General features: G+C 36.6%; 1 protein-coding gene across 1 annotated transcript; it reads left to right on the forward strand.

Moving 5' to 3' along the window:
• Positions 1 to 1,009: 1,009 nt before the first annotated feature.
• Positions 1,010 to 2,512, forward strand: LOC147548588 (uncharacterized). Its single transcript, XM_086670407.1, has 3 exons — positions 1,010 to 1,184; positions 1,739 to 1,868; positions 1,945 to 2,512. Exons 1-3 carry the CDS (start codon positions 1,067 to 1,069, stop codon positions 2,453 to 2,455), a joined length of 759 nt encoding a protein of 252 aa, XP_086526533.1. The 5' UTR covers positions 1,010 to 1,066; the 3' UTR covers positions 2,456 to 2,512.
• The last annotated feature ends 13,300 nt before the right edge of the window (positions 2,513 to 15,812 follow it).

Below are 15,812 nucleotides of genomic sequence, written 5' to 3' on the forward strand. Positions count from 1 at the left end.
CTGCTTATGTGGCGCGAAGTTTCTCTTCTTCTGCTAGCTTGATTGCCTTGTGATCTACCCCGAGATTTAGCTTATGGGAGGCGACCAACAGGTCGATCCCCGGTACCTCGGCACTACTGAAGGCGAAGATGTGTCGGTCATATCTCAGAAATCGACTTAGCTCTTTATTCTCTGCCTCGGGCAACGTGTTGCCGATGTAGGTGACCTTGAGCCAAAACAAGGCTTAATAAGCCAAAGCAAGGCTTAATAAGCCAAAGCAAGGCTTAAGCACCCTTGCTTTGGCTCCTAAGATGATCGTACATGCTCCCAGTTTTAGACTTCTTTCTGATTCAACCTCTCCCTATTGAATTGACACGAGTTGACCCATTTACCTTTTCTTGACTTATTGACCATAGTTAACTGATGACCCTTTTTTGGATCATCAATAATTGTATTAGTGGGTGTTCAATTCTCCATCTAAGGTTGATGGGAAAACCATATCTAAATTTTCAGACACATGTTTTTAATTAATTAAATTCTTTGATCGTGCTTCAATGTTTAGATTGCTTTTAATTTGTCAAGTTAATTTATTTTTCATAATATTGTCTATGTTTTTATATTCAACGCTTTCAAATTCTATGCATCACACATAGGACAAGTTCTTTAATGGTGAATGTTTATTGATCGATAAACAATAGTTTAGAAATTTATTTTCTAAAACAAAACAATATGTAGATATAGAAAGCGAATAATCATATGTTAAAATAATATGAAAGAAGAATAAAGAAGGTGCATTCCTTGTAAACAGGAAGATGTAAAACTACAAAAGAAAAATGAAAAGAGTTACCGAAAGAGAATTGGGAGACTGGTTGTTGTAATGTAGATCGATAAATCCATGTTCGTCCTACTATATGAAAAGACTAAATAGGGTTATCACATGTTCACAGTGCTAAATACTGCTCAAAATTTCTCTTTTCAAGTAATAAAAATCCTTATATATTGGAGACCCAATCAACCTATATACACAGTAGACAACTATTTCAAAACAGTTTATTTTCTTTTATTTGATACCACAATTACAACTGGTATGGAAACTGAGAAAGGTTTACGAAAAGGTTCGTGGACGGAAGCAGAAGATGCTCTTCTTCGACGATGCATTCAAAGATATGGTGAAGGAAACTGGTATCAAGTTCCTCGTAGAGCAGGTCTATATATCCCAATTAATTCTCTCTTTAAGCGAGCACAACGACTCATGCTCGTGTATTTATTTTAACATGTCGTTTGTAATAATATGAATATGACAAAATCGAATGACCTTTAACACAAAATATTTTTCGAACAAATTAACCACGACTCACATATTATGTTCAGTATTTCAAACATATATATTTTCTGTTCATTCTGACTAAAAAAATCGAAAAATTACTCTAAATTTAGAAGTTGGATGTAAAAATGAGTTGAAATGTAGAATTAAGTCATAAAATGAGTTTAGCTAGCCCATTGATCTATAACTAACTGAAAGCGTCCGGGGTGTAGCTTTGATTATGATCCAAGGATGTATTATTGAACCCCCTAGAAATGAGTTCCAAGAAAGGGGCCCTCTCGTACTAGGGTTGGCTCCTCGCTCGCAGTTCTCCCTTGAACACCAACGGTAGATGGGAACCAAACTGTCTCAGGAACGTTCTAAACCCAACCCAACTCACATATATTTGAATCGATGATAGCTAAACTTTAATACACCATTTCCAACAAATTGCAGAGCTAAACCGATGTCGTAAAAGTTGTAGACTTCGATGGTTGAATTATCTTCGACCGGGTATCAACCGAGGACCGTTTGCACCAGATGAAGTGGACCTCATCATTAGAATGCACAATCTCTTAGGAAACAGGCAAGTAAAATTGTTCTTTTTGAATTATCTATCTTAAGTATATGCGATTTAAAAGAATGAAGTTATTGTTTTGTAGATGGTCTCTAATTGCAGGTAGAATACCAGGAAGAACAGCAAATGATATAAAAAACTACTGGAACACACATTTCAACAAAAAACATGTCTCACAACCTACCATAGTAAAACCCCATGCAAGAACTCCAACAACCCAGCCTCAAGCTCTATCCTTAACAAGAAACTCTGATAACAATAACCAAAAAAATGTGGTACCCGTCGAGATTCTCGGAAAGGTCGACCAAGGCAGATCATTTTGGGAGAGCATTTTATGTGATCAAAATGACAATCATGAAGAGAATGTTACTAGCCCTTGGACCTTCAAAAATGAAGAATCTAAAGTAGAAATGTTAGAAAAGCTTTTACAGGTTGAAGAAGAAGAAGAAGAAATTGTATCAATCTGTGAAGCTGGAAACAACAACAATAATAATAATAATAACAATAATAGTATTGCTGCTGCTGAAGCCAGCAAAAGTATTGCCAATGTTGATGACTTGTTTTTGGAAGAAAACTTTAGGTGTTTGTTGTATTAATTATTTATTTAATAAATAATTGTGTTTAATTTTAGGGTTATTTCCTAAATAGCCCCCCAACTTTGTGACCGGTTTCCTGCCTAGCCCCTACTTTATCAAAAATACCTAGATGACCCCATTTTTAAGATTCCGTTATAACCCCATTAACTAGTCATCATTTCTCTCTCCTCCATCTCATCACCTCTCTCTTCTTGTCACCTCATCATCTTCTCCGGCAAAAGTCACCGACCGGCCAATTTTCTGGCCGGCGACCTTCAAACTTTAAAATAAAAATTTAATTTAACATTTTTTTCTCTCTCCTGTGTCTCTCTCTAAAAAAAGTTTTTTTTTCTTTTCTCTCTCTCTAGAACAAATCTAGAGAGAGGATTTGTTGAAGCTCCCGAGCAGACCTTCAGCAGATCCTCTCTCTCTAGATTTGTTCTAGAGAGAGAGAAAAGAATTAAAAAAAACTTTTTTTAAGGAGAGACAGAGGTGAGAGAAAAATATTAAATTAATTTTTTTTTAAACTTTGAAGGTCGCCGACCGGCGACTTTTGCCAGAGAAGATGATGAGATGGCGAGAAGATGAGGTGGAAGACAGAGGTGATGAGATGGAGGAGAGAGAAATGATAACTAGTTAACGGTGTTATAACGTAATCTTAAAAAGGGGACCATCTGGGTATTTTTGATAAAGTAAGGGGCTAGGTAGGAAACCGGTCACAAAGTTGGGGGCTATTTGGAAAATAACCCTTAATTTTATTGCTTCCAGAACTCTTTTGTTAAAAAACCAAGATATATCTTTTTTGTCTTTAGTCACCAAATATTTTTTCAAAATAGGACACGGCCCAAAATTTTGAAATGGGATCGACGTAACTTTTGAAAGAGGGATACGAATTGAGATTTTCGACTGAAGATTTTGAGCAATTAAACAATAATGTTAGTTTAGGTTTGGTTGAGAAAAACCATTTACTTCATGCATATTTATATTCATTATAGATGATACAACGAGAAACGTTTAGAAAAGAGTGTGCAATAGGTCCAGGAAGAGAATAATCATATAAAGAGGAAAGAATTATTTACACGTTATGGGAACGGTACCCAGTTGGGTTACTCTATAATGAGTCAGGTACTCAGGTAGGACCCTATTTATGTCCTACCGTTAATATCCCCGACAATTGATCGTGGGTTGAATGACAAGATTTAATTTAGAGCGATTTCCTTTTTGATCCCCTATTTTGTGACCAGGTTCCTTTTTGGCTTCCTATTTTTTCATAAATTCAAATTTGATCATCTCTTTTAATGTAAACTAGTGTATATCCCGTGCCCTACGGCACGAACACTTGTATCAATCAAATGTTACGAAATTTATTGTTATATTTTATTGAGAGAGAGATTTTTATTAGTTATTATTTTTTTTGTATTACTTTTTTATTTCTTTTCTCTTAAATTAGTTATTATTCTATTGGGAGAGAGAGAGATTTCAATTTCTTTTTTTAACCCTTGAAATTTATTTTGTTACTTTATTTCTTAAATTAGTTATTGAGTCTCGATAGAAGGAAACGATTATTGTTTTTTAAATAGGTAACTTTATTTCTACGAAGGACTATATTTTAAATTTTGAAGGGCTTCTAGACAATATACATAATTAAATAAGGATGTTTGTCCCAGTCATCGTTTTCCCTTCTGTTTTATATAATAGATGTCATAATTACCTTTCCTATAAATATATTTTCAAAATAAAATTAATTAGAAAATATCTCTCTCCACCTCACTTCCACATCACCTTTCTCTCCACCTCACCTCTCTCTTCTCCAACGAAGGTCGCCGACTGAAAATTTTTCCGACCGGCAACCTTGAAACATAAATATATATATATATATATATATATATATATATATATTCTTTCTTCTTCTCTCTCTCTTCCTTTTTTTCCCTCTCCTTTCTTCGCTCTCTCTTCTTTCTTCCCTCTCTCATTTCTTTTTCCCCTCTCCCTCCTTTCTTTTCTCCCTACTGCTTGTCTCTCTAAAGGTCCGGCGAAGGAAGGGAGTCCCTGATTTCTAGACGAAACCAAGTACCCTCTATCTCTAAAGCTCTGATGAAGGGGAGGAGTCCCTGGTTACCAGACGAAACCATACCTGATTTCGTCTGGAAACTGTTGGGAATTATACGTATCTAATACATAACCTAATCATGTTACTAGTGTTGGTAGCGGAATCTCAATCATCTTATGATTAACACTAGGTTATCCAGGATCTATACATGAACATATCAATGAACTAGAATGAAGAAGAATACCTGGATTCGCTTTCCCACGAACTAAATTCCGACCAGTATTCGGAAGATAAAGAGCTTCAAGTGGAGCTCCTCTACTTGAGACACCGAATTTTATAACTCGAACTTCCTTGTTTTAAGTCCGCTAGGACCTTCTTTAAGGTTGAGATGAAGAACTGCTTCTTCTAGACTTGATAGAAAGAATGGGAACTTTTCTCTAAAATCTTCTTCTCTCTAAGATGTGTGTGAGAGAGATGATTTTCTTCTGAGAAAATTTCACACCTTTTCTGAACTCAATATGGGGCTTTATATAGGCATTACCTTAGTAGTGTCATACTCAAATAACGAATCCTAAAAGTCCCTTCAGAAAAGATAAGCACAAGTTAGTGTTTAAACAAACCGGGACTCTTTAATATAGGGAAAACCCTAATTAGGGTTTCCCCATGGTATGGCCGGCCAGAGCAGCCCTTAATGGGGTTTCTCTCTCCGGCCCACCCCTTTATTTAGGCCGGCCAGGGATCTCCCCTTAAGGGAATCCCTGGTTGTCCCTTAAAAGTGGGTTTTTACCTTTTCAGACTTCTCTTTCGAGCCCGATTCTTTTTATCTTTTAGACTGGATCATATCCATCTATTTATGAGTTCCCATCAGTCTATAATCACTGTTCAAGTTATCAATTCTTATGTGTAACCCGTTGTAGGATCTGGTCTATGGTAGTCGCGGATAACCGAAGTGATGCGAAAATCGTAAGCGGCTTCTAGCTAAGCATTACGAATCCTAATTGAACCGGATTGATTGATCTTCCAATAAAATCATCATTATCCTATGAGCCAAATTATTCGCATTGCCATCTTGGTCGAAGGACATTCGTTCAGAAGGATATATAGCTTCAGACTCTAAGGACATATATCCTTCCTTCAACTTGAGTGGCGGCGCTACCATTGTCATCAACACTCACAAAGCACTATTCGACTAGCAATTACTTCAGTTGTGTTTATTCTCCTCTCGGGAATCAGCACCATCTTTAGATCCGACGAAAGATCATCATTGCTTTCTCGATCCCCTCATTGAATTACTGCTCTAATCCTCATCAGCATGCATTTAACGTGGTGGTAGAGAGAATAGTTAGGAGAGAGTGCAGATCAATTAGAAGATCTCCTTCTTAATCTTTCCCGAGGACTGAAGCAAAGATGATTGGGCACACTTCATCTCGCATTTAAGAAGGAGGCAGCAGATCGAGTGTTGGGTACTCAACTGTCTCATCCCAGGACATTCCATCAAGGTAACACACATTAACTCTCTTTTCTCTCTTTCTTTTTCTTTCTCTGCTTCTCTCTCCAGCAAGTCTTTCGTCTTCTTTTTCTCTCTAGGGTTTTTAGTTTTTTTGTCGTTTTTTCCTCTCCTCTCTCTCTAGAATGTGGGCAGTCTTCACCGGAGCTCGAGAGTAGGCTGCTCTGGTGGTGACCTCCCCCCAATCCCCTTGCATGCAAAACCATCATGTTATATTGGAGTTTCCTGTTTATCGTGTTGCTTGGCTTGTCCTGCTTCTCCTTTACCCTCTACTCAAACCACCTCCATTTATATGCCATTCTTACCTCTTTGTTAACCCAGATTACCTTTCATCCCATCCTAATCGTCTCAATGGCCTCCCAATCCACACTGACTTCTCGTGGTCGACTCTCCATCCGATTCACCAAACCTTCAACTAAACCTGAGCTTCAACCCATTTCTCAAGGGTTTGTAGCAAGGTGGTGTAACCCTTACGAAGCTTCCCTAAACTTCATTAAAAGCTTACTCTACCCTCAATCTCGCTTCTTCCGTGACTGTGACTATGCTTTAACTCAGGGTCCGATTAATACTTTCCTAATTAAACCCAAGAGTCTGTTCGTCCTCAACGCTCTCAACTTCGGGAGGCCTTGGGTTCTTAGAGGTATGTTATTGGTCCTAAAGCAAGTTGAGTTCCCCCTCACCGAAAGCTCAGATGATTTATACTATAAACCGATGTGGTGCACTTGATGAGACATGAAAATGTCCCATCTGAATCTCTTAATTCGGGTTAGTTAGTCCAGTTCGAGCGGTTACTCTGATAAATTGTTTGATTTTCTTTCTCAGGTGTCTTTTAAGGAGTTCGGTGAGAAAAATATTTAAGATCGAGAGAAAGACACACATGAAGGGCAGTTTGGTCATTTGTTGATTTTGGAAATTTTGATACTCGGATGAAAGGAGAGTCCATGACGAACCCAACGACGAAAACGGGAGTTCAATCGGAGTTTGTATGGGAGAATTATTGCTAGTCAAAGTTTGGGTCTAAATCTGTTGACCAGAAATCAACATAGATCTTTTCAACGACACGTGGCGTCCAAGATGGACCCAGATCAGACGGCTACAAGGGTGCGTGGGCTATTTTCTGTCATACGCGGGTGTGTATTAGGAATTCTTAGGGGTCCCGATTCAGTGCATCCGATCTCGTGGTGTCAACGTGTCTTCAGTGCATCGAACGGTCACCGTTAATGGGGCAACACATGGCAGCATCTAAACCTGCGTCAAACCTTCCTCCACCATTCCGTGAAACACCAAATCGTGGCTTCTTGATACCAGGCAACCTAACATTCACGTGGGAGAGTTTATTGAATTTAAAATTCAAATATTCCTCTCATGACAGATTGGCCAAAAATAGTGGGATTTCCTTTATCTTTCCAAATCATGGGTATTATTTTGGAAAAGATTGCTCACTGGTTTCTCCTTCTCCAAAATTAGAGAGAGAAATTTATTTCTCTAAAACAGGGCTGGATAGAGAGAGAAATGGAAAGAAAGAAGATAGAGCTGGGATTTATTTTCAAAGATGGAAAGAAGAGAGGATTACATATATCTCTTACTGTCAATAGTGAAGATTGAAGAAGATTTAGCTGAATTTGGATTTTCTTCTTCGAATGATATAAAAGAGAAGAAACAGAACCAGGAAAATTATCTCATCTTTGGGGTCCTCTCGGGTTATAAGAAAAACAGAGAAGGAGAGTGAGGGAGATACTCGGTTTTAGACAGAGGGCAGGAGGACTCGGCCATTAAAGCTCATAACCGAGCTAGAGAGAGAAAGTGAGAAAGAGAGTTCTGTTCTTCTTTTCTTCTTCTTCTTCTTCTTCTGATTCTTTTCTTTATAGAGAAGCTTAGATTAAGATAGTTGAGAGAGAGAGAGATATTGTAGAGAGAGAGAGAAAGATTGAATCAAAGTTAATAAACTTCATTATCATCTTCTTCTTCTTCTTTCTTTATCCTTAATCGGTTATAACTATTAGAGAGAGTTTCTGTATTCATTAGAGAGAGAAAGAGAGAAGGTTGGAAAGAGAAATAAGAGAAAACAGAGAAGGAGAAGAAAAACCAGGGAAGGAAAATTATTTTCTCACCTGGAAATCGTTTCCAGGAAGACGAGAAAATAATTTTCCCTAAGGTTCTGTTTGGCCGCGCAGAAGGAAAAAAAAAGCCTTAGGGAAAATTATTTTCTCGTCTTCCTGGAAACGATTTCCAGGTGAGAAAATAATTTTCCTTCCCTGGTTTTTCTTCTCCTTCTCTGTTTTCTCTTATTTCTCTTTCCAACCTTCTCTCTTTCTCTCTCTCTCTCTACAATATCTCTCTCTCTCTCAACTATCTTAATCTAAGCTTCTCTATAAAGAAAAGAATCAGAAGAAGAAGAAGAAGAAAAGAAGAACAGAACTCTCTTTCTCACTTTCTCTCTCTAGCTCGGTTATGAGCTTTAATGGCCGAGTCCTCCTGCCCTCTGTCTAAAACCGAGTATCTCCCTCACTCTCCTTCTCTGTTTTTCTTATAACCCGAGAGGACCCCAAAGATGAGATAATTTTCCTGGTTCTGTTTCTTCTCTTTTATATCATTCGAAGAAGAAAATCCAAATTCAGCTAAATCTTCTTCAATCTTCACTATTGACAGTAAGAGATATATGTAATCCTCTCTTCTTTCCATCTTTGAAAATAAATCCCAGCTCTATCTTCTTTCTTTCCATTTCTCTCTCTATCCAGCCCTGTTTTAGAGAAATAAATTTCTCTCTCTAATTTTGGAGAAGGAGAAACCAGTGAGCAATCTTTTCCAAAATAATACCCATGATTTGGAAAGATAAAGGAAATCCCACTATTTTTGGCCAATCTGTCATGAGAGGAATATTTGAATTTTAAATTCAATAAACTCTCCCACGTGAATGTTAGGTTGCCTGGTATCAAGAAGCCACGATTTGGTGTTTCACGGAATGGTGGAGGAAGGTTTGACGCAGGTTTAGATGCTGCCATGTGTTGCCCCATTAACGGTGACCGTTCGATGCACTGAAGACACGTTGACACCACGAGATCGGATGCACTGAATCGGGACCCCTAAGAATTCCTAATACACACCCGCGTATGACAGAGAATAGCCCACGCACCCTTGTAGCCGTCTGATCTGGGTCCATCTTGGACGCCACGTGTCGTTGAAAAGATCTATATTGATTTCTGGTCAACAGATTTAGACCCAAACTTTGACTAGCAATAATTCTCCCATACAAACTCCGATTGAACTCCCGTTTTCGTCGTTGGGTTCGTCATGGACTCTCCTTTCATCCGAGTATCAAAATTTCCAAAATCAACAAATGACCAAACTGCCCTTCATGTGTGTCTTTCTCTCGATCTTAAATATTTTTCTCACCGAACTCCTTAAAAGACACCTGAGAAAGAAAATCAAACAATTTATCAGAGTAACCGCTCGAACTGGACTAACTAACCCGAATTAAGAAATTCAGATGGGACATTTTCATGTCTCATCAAACATCCCCAAACTTAGATTTTGCTAGTCCTCGAGCAAAACAGAAAAATACAACTAAACCCAATTCACCACTTTCGTAGGGAATCACGATTGCACTTAGCCCGTGCAACAAGCCGTTAAACCTCTAGGTTACCCAAGAGGACGAGTTTTGTCTCGTGAGGGTTTGCAGTGAATATACCCACAAAATTCAAAGATCAAAAAATGCAAAAGGGTCTAAATATGATATGGACTAAAAATGTTTATCCGGTAAATTTTCGAAGGTTAATAGAAATGAAATCTAAGTTGACCAAACCATACAAATGCTAAAAACTCCTTCACTAGTAATCAAGACTCGAAGTGCACGTGACCAGCCAATATGAGTATCATTTCGGTTCTGAAAAGACAAGACCTCGATTACCATCTCGATACATTTCGCCTCGACTACTGCCTCACAGTCATACACTCAAAAATTAAAGTCACTCAGAAATGGCTCACTCAATGTGCGAGTATGAGTATGAAAGAAAACTCGACACATTACAACAGACGGACTAAATTTTTCGTAAATGACTGATCTCATAGAAAGGAAACAACCACTAATATGGAATGGGGAAGCTAACCAACTCTTCTCACCTGATCTACTATCTAACCATGCTTCCTAGAGGTCGATAGACGCTAAGGATGAACTAGAATTCCTGAGAACTCGACGTCTTCAAATATTTAAGAACTACTTTGGAATAAACACTTAAACACAAACAAACACCTTTTTTTTTTCTATTTCTATTTTCTTTTCTTTTATTTTCTCTCTCTCTTTTTTTTTTCTTTTTTTTTTTTTTTCATACGACTCATAATACAAATACTACTTTCTTCACATTATTCTTTCCTTGGTAATATTCTCTTCATTTTGCTTCATGCCTTATTCTCAGGATTCTAAATGATGGATGAGGTTCCTATCTTCCTCTAGTTGACACTGCTTTCAAGTTTCTCAGACTACAAGAGAAAGGTTCGCTTCCTGATGACATCCCTAGTGGTTGTAAAATTTGAACTCAAGAGATCAAATGAGTTCTTCTTTCAATATTGCGAGGTTGAGTAGCTCTTCACTCTACTCGGAATTAGCTCAGAAGAGATCACTCAAAACAACAAGAAAGGCTCAGAATCTCACATCGGTTAAGTCTCCACTAATGATCGATTAAGTTCTCTCAGAAAAGTCAACTCTTCACCTATCTAACACTCACATGGCTAGTGCACAGACAACTTCAAGACTCGAAATTCGTGGAAAAACCTTTAGCAAAAGTGTAGTACAACCAACTCTGTTTTTGTTATCCATCTCTGTTAACTCTCTTTCTTTATACTCTGTTTTTGTTATCCATCTCTGTTAACTCTCTTTTCCCTCTCACAAAGAAAAGGTGTTGATAAAGATCCTCAAATGATGAAGAAAGGAACATGAGAATGCTCTCTGTTAAAGATAATGAACAATTATTTTTTCTTCTTTCTCTCTATCTCTCTCTAAAATCACTCTCTAATCACTCCCTTTCTCTCTCACAAAGAAAAGAAATAAATGAAGTATTGAGATATGAAAGATATACTGGATATGGTGACTACTAATATACAAGATATGGAAGATATCGGAAGATACAAAATATATTCAGAATACAAGAAGAGTTCAGAATATATTTGAAGATATGTGAAGATATTTGAAGATATGTAATATTAGTATAATATATTCAGAATATCTCTTGTAACTATCTAATGGTAATATTAGATAGATTTTGTATTATTTCCTAGTTTAGTAATCAGAAACTAGGAAACCCTAAACCCTAAGTCATCTATAAATAGGAGAGGGTTTTAGGCTTCAAAATTATCGAGTTATGTCTGACCAATGTAACCGATCAACCCACATACAATTGTATGTGGTGATAATTAATAAAGAATTATTTCTCCGTGGATGTAGGTCTTGAGTATTCGACCGAACCACGTTAAATTATCGTGTCTTTTATTCATGTTTATCATATCTCCGATTATTATATAATCGTGAATTTAACATGGTATCAGAGCAGGTTATTTGTTCGTGTTTTATGCTTCCGCAAATTCCAACTTTTCTTTTAGTTGTGATTATATTACATTTCAATCGTGTATACGATTTGTTTTCCAAGATTAGTCTTGTGATTATGACGAGAAAATCAAGTAAAACTAGAAAATAAAATTCAACCAAGAATAGGAGATTCGAAATTTTTATGGGATTACTCAAGTTTATTGAAGACACACTTCCTCTCCAACAAAGGTATGATTCTACATTTATTTTCAATTTTTTCGGATTTTTTTTCAATTTTTTCGAATTTTTTAGATCTCAAATAGGTCTGAAATTAAAAATAAAAATTTCCGGAACCAAAATAACGGATCTGGTTCACTTTCTAGTAACCAGATCTCTCGTTCCGGAATAAAGAAAACCCGGTTTTCACAAAATGGCCATGTTTGACTTCGCTGACTTAGTCAGCGACCTTTGACCCGTGTTTTGTTACAAGTGCTGACGTCATGCTGACGTACTCATTGACTCCGTCAATACACTTTGACCCGAGTTATTTCACCTTCTTCCCGAGAGAAACCCTAACAACTTCCTACCGCCGCCGACAGCCACCCTAGGGTTCGATTTCCGGCTTCCTTCCTTGGATTTTATGGCGAGACTTTCTTACCAATCGATCGCTATCATCGATTTGGACATGATATACTAACCACCAGAGATTCCCCTTTCGATTTGGTGAAGAACCGATTTTTTTTCTCGGTTTTAAACAACCTTCGAACACTCTCTCTCTAGAGTTTTCTGCTGCAAGGTTTCAACCTTGATTGGCCATTTTATTTCTTTCCAAAACACTATGTTGACGAACCTTAGAGCTATTAAGTCTCTTATCCCATTCGTGCTACATAAGCTTTACGATTTCCAGCAAACCCTAGAGTTATCAGAACACATTGTCTCACCGGAACCCTAATTTTGCTGGACACTATTTTCCCCAAATTATATATTTGTGACATACATTTTTGCCACAGTTTTGTGTGACAATGTTTTGCCACAGTGTCTTTAACTGTCGGAAATTTTTTTGTGACAGACATTTCTATACTGTCACTTATATCCAACTCTTCATAGTTGTGACCCAATTTTCTACTGTCACTTATATCCATCTGTGACGCAATTCTTTTGTCACCTTTTTTAGTTCGATATGTGACACTAAATAGATTAAATTCATCTATTTCTCTTCCGGATTCACCCGTGACATTTCCAAAACCATACTTTCGGTATGATGACTTCTCTTTCTTACCAATATATGTTGGATTTTTTCTACGACAAATAGAATATTTCTATTTTGATTTTTAATCACGGATTCACCCGTAATATTTTCCATATCATACTTTGTCTATGATAATCTTTATTTATTTTCAAGTTCAATTTTTGGAAATTCCTTTCACCTAATAGAGTATATCTTCAACGAATAGAGTATCTCTTTCACGAATAGAATATCTCTATTTTTTCCGGAATTATGTCCGCGATCTTGCCTTTTTTGGCAATGAATTTCATGTCGACCATCGTTTTGGTTGTTCCTTATCCAATATTTTTTTGGTATTCCGACAATGATTTCTTGTCGATTTTCAACAAAACAACATTATTTTGTTGTCACTCCTAAAGTTCATACTTGATGTTTTTATACGACAAGATATTGATTATCACAACCTTTTAGTTGTTGACATTTTCTTCATACAATGACCAACTTTACATACATCAGAAAAATACATGTAGTTTCGTTGTCATTGATTTTCGCTCAATTCTTTGACCGCAATTCCAACTTTTTAGTTGTGACTAAATCCTTCAATCATCTTCCAACGCATCCACAATCTAAGAGTTGACAGAAGACGAATTCGAAGAATCGACAAGTACTTTTTTCTCTCTCCAAGTCGGACACTTCAAAAAATTACGTGCTCCAACTTGCGGGGGGGTAATAGAATACAAGATATGAGACGGATCGTAAATAAGAGATCCGGCGGTCAAGATGAGTTGCAGAAATAATATACGTGTGTAACACGTGTATGTCGTGACGGATCGAGAAGACGGGATCCGACGATCAAGAAGAGTTCAGAATATATTTGAAGATATGTGAAGATATTTGAAGATATGTAATATTAGTATAATATATTCAGAATATCTCTTGTAACTATCTAATGGTAATATTAGATAGATTTTGTATTATTTCCTAGTTTAGTAATCAGAAACTAGGAAACCCTAAACCCTAAGTCATCTATAAATAGGAGAGGGTTTTAGGCTTCAAAATTATCGAGTTATGTCTGACCAATGTAACCGATCAACCCACATACAATTGTATGTGGTGATAATTAATAAAGAATTATTTCTCCGTGGATGTAGGTCTTGAGTATTCGACCGAACCACGTTAAATTATCGTGTCTTTTACTTCATGTTTATCATATCTCCGATTATTATATAATCGTGAATTTAACATTATTGAGATATGAAAGATATACTGGATATGGTGACTACTAATATACAAGATATGGAAGATATCGGAAGATACAAAATATATGAGACAGATCGAGATGAAGAGATCCGCCGATAAAAGAAGGGACCAAAATATATGAAGATCAGAAGATATATTCATATATTCAAGATATCCCTTATATTGTATTCTTTCCTAAGTTTAGTTAGGAAACTAGATAACCCGAATCACTCTATAAATATGAGTTGGGTTACAGAGTTTAAATTATCGAGTTATGTCTGACCAATGTAACCGATCAACCCACATACAATTGTATGTGGTGATTATTAATAAAGAATTATTTCTCCGTGGATGTAGGTCTTGAGTATCCGACCGAACCACGTTAAATATCATGTCTTTACTTCATGTTTATCATATCTCCGATTATTTATATAATCGTGATTTTAACATGGTATCATGAGCAGGTTAATTGATCCTGATTTATGCTTCCGCAAAATTTCCAACGTTTTTTTTTTTCGTTGTGATTATATTATTTTTCAATCGTGTATACGATTTGTTTAAATTTACCAAGATAATTCTTGTGATTAAGTTTCATCTTCAAGACGAGAAAATCAAGTAAAAGTAGAATTTTTTAGAAAGAATAGGAGATCCGAGATTATTTATTTGATTCGTTAGGATTTATCGAAGTTCATCAATGAAACATCAAAGATTTCCTCTTCAACAAAGGTATGTTTCACATTTATTGTCGATTTTTTCTTTTCATATTTTTCTTACTCTCTTTTCGATTTTTTCCAACAGAGTTTTGTCCAACCCACCTCGCTGACCAGAGTCAACATTCTTTGACTCAACAAACAACCTGGCCCCTTATGACCAAGATGGCTAAGTCAGCCATATTTGACCAATTCTTCCCTTTGTCTTCCCGAGATATTTACCTCTCGAGTTTAAACCTCCTTAGGTTTCTTGCTGTTAGAACAACAACCAAGCAACTACCATCAAACCAAGATTATTGTTGTGATTATTACTGGCTCCTTTAGCACTACTACCATCAAACCAACAATAAATTACTACCTCCTTTAGTATTAATACCATCAAACCAACAATAAATTATTGTTGTGATTATTACTTTCTCTCTCTATCAATTGGACGCCATTATCGATTCCTCATTATGGGGATTCCATAGCCGTTACTGACCACCCATAGGCAGAGATGTTGTTATTTCCGGCTAGGTCTCTCACTGATTCCCAACCGACTACACCCTAGGCAGTGATCTAGTTCAATCAAACTATGTCTCCGAATTTTGACCAACACTTAAAAAAAAAAAAAAAACAGTCGTCGACCACCTTGCATTTGTTCAAATGGAATGGATTTTAATCTATTATATCAACCTACTATCATTAGGATTGGTTTTTACCCCTAATCTACTTTATAATGAAATCTCTAAAGATTAGGAAAACCCTAGTTTTTTGTTAAAAGTTTCTAATTTCCCCCAATTCGTTTTTTTGTGACGAGTTCCTTTCAACAGCGACACTACTCTGTCAGTGTGACACTTCGCCCACTGTCCCTGTTTTCTATCAAAAGGAAAGTTACATTGTTTCATACTGTCACTATTTTCCTTTATTACAGTTTTTGTGACGTCCCAATTGTGTGACCAATTTCACAATCTGTCGCAACTATACACTGTTATTTGGCCATAGTTTTCTACTGTTGGAAATATCTTTTTGTGATAGACTTTCCTTTCCTATCACTAATACACAACTATTTATAGTTGTGACGCAATTTTTCTGTCATCTTTTCTGGTCAATCTGTGACACTAAATACATTAATTGTATCTATTTTTCT

The sequence above is a fragment of the Eschscholzia californica genome, unplaced genomic scaffold (genome assembly GCF_041429995.1).
Source record: "Eschscholzia californica isolate CP2 unplaced genomic scaffold, dmEscCali1.0.p SCAF_3, whole genome shotgun sequence".
Lineage (NCBI taxonomy): Eukaryota > Viridiplantae > Streptophyta > Magnoliopsida > Ranunculales > Papaveraceae > Eschscholzia > Eschscholzia californica.

Excerpts from the sequence above, each read along its gene's own strand:
- LOC147548588 (XM_086670407.1), top strand. The coding sequence starts at position 1,067 with ATGGAAACTGAGAAAGGTTTACGAAAAGGTTCGTGGACGGAAGCAGAA. Across the intron at positions 1,185-1,738 it reads TCAAGTTCCTCGTAGAGCAG|AGCTAAACCGATGTCGTAAA; the intron begins GTCTATATATCC and ends AACAAATTGCAG. Across the intron at positions 1,869-1,944 it reads CACAATCTCTTAGGAAACAG|ATGGTCTCTAATTGCAGGTA; the intron begins GCAAGTAAAATT and ends ATTGTTTTGTAG.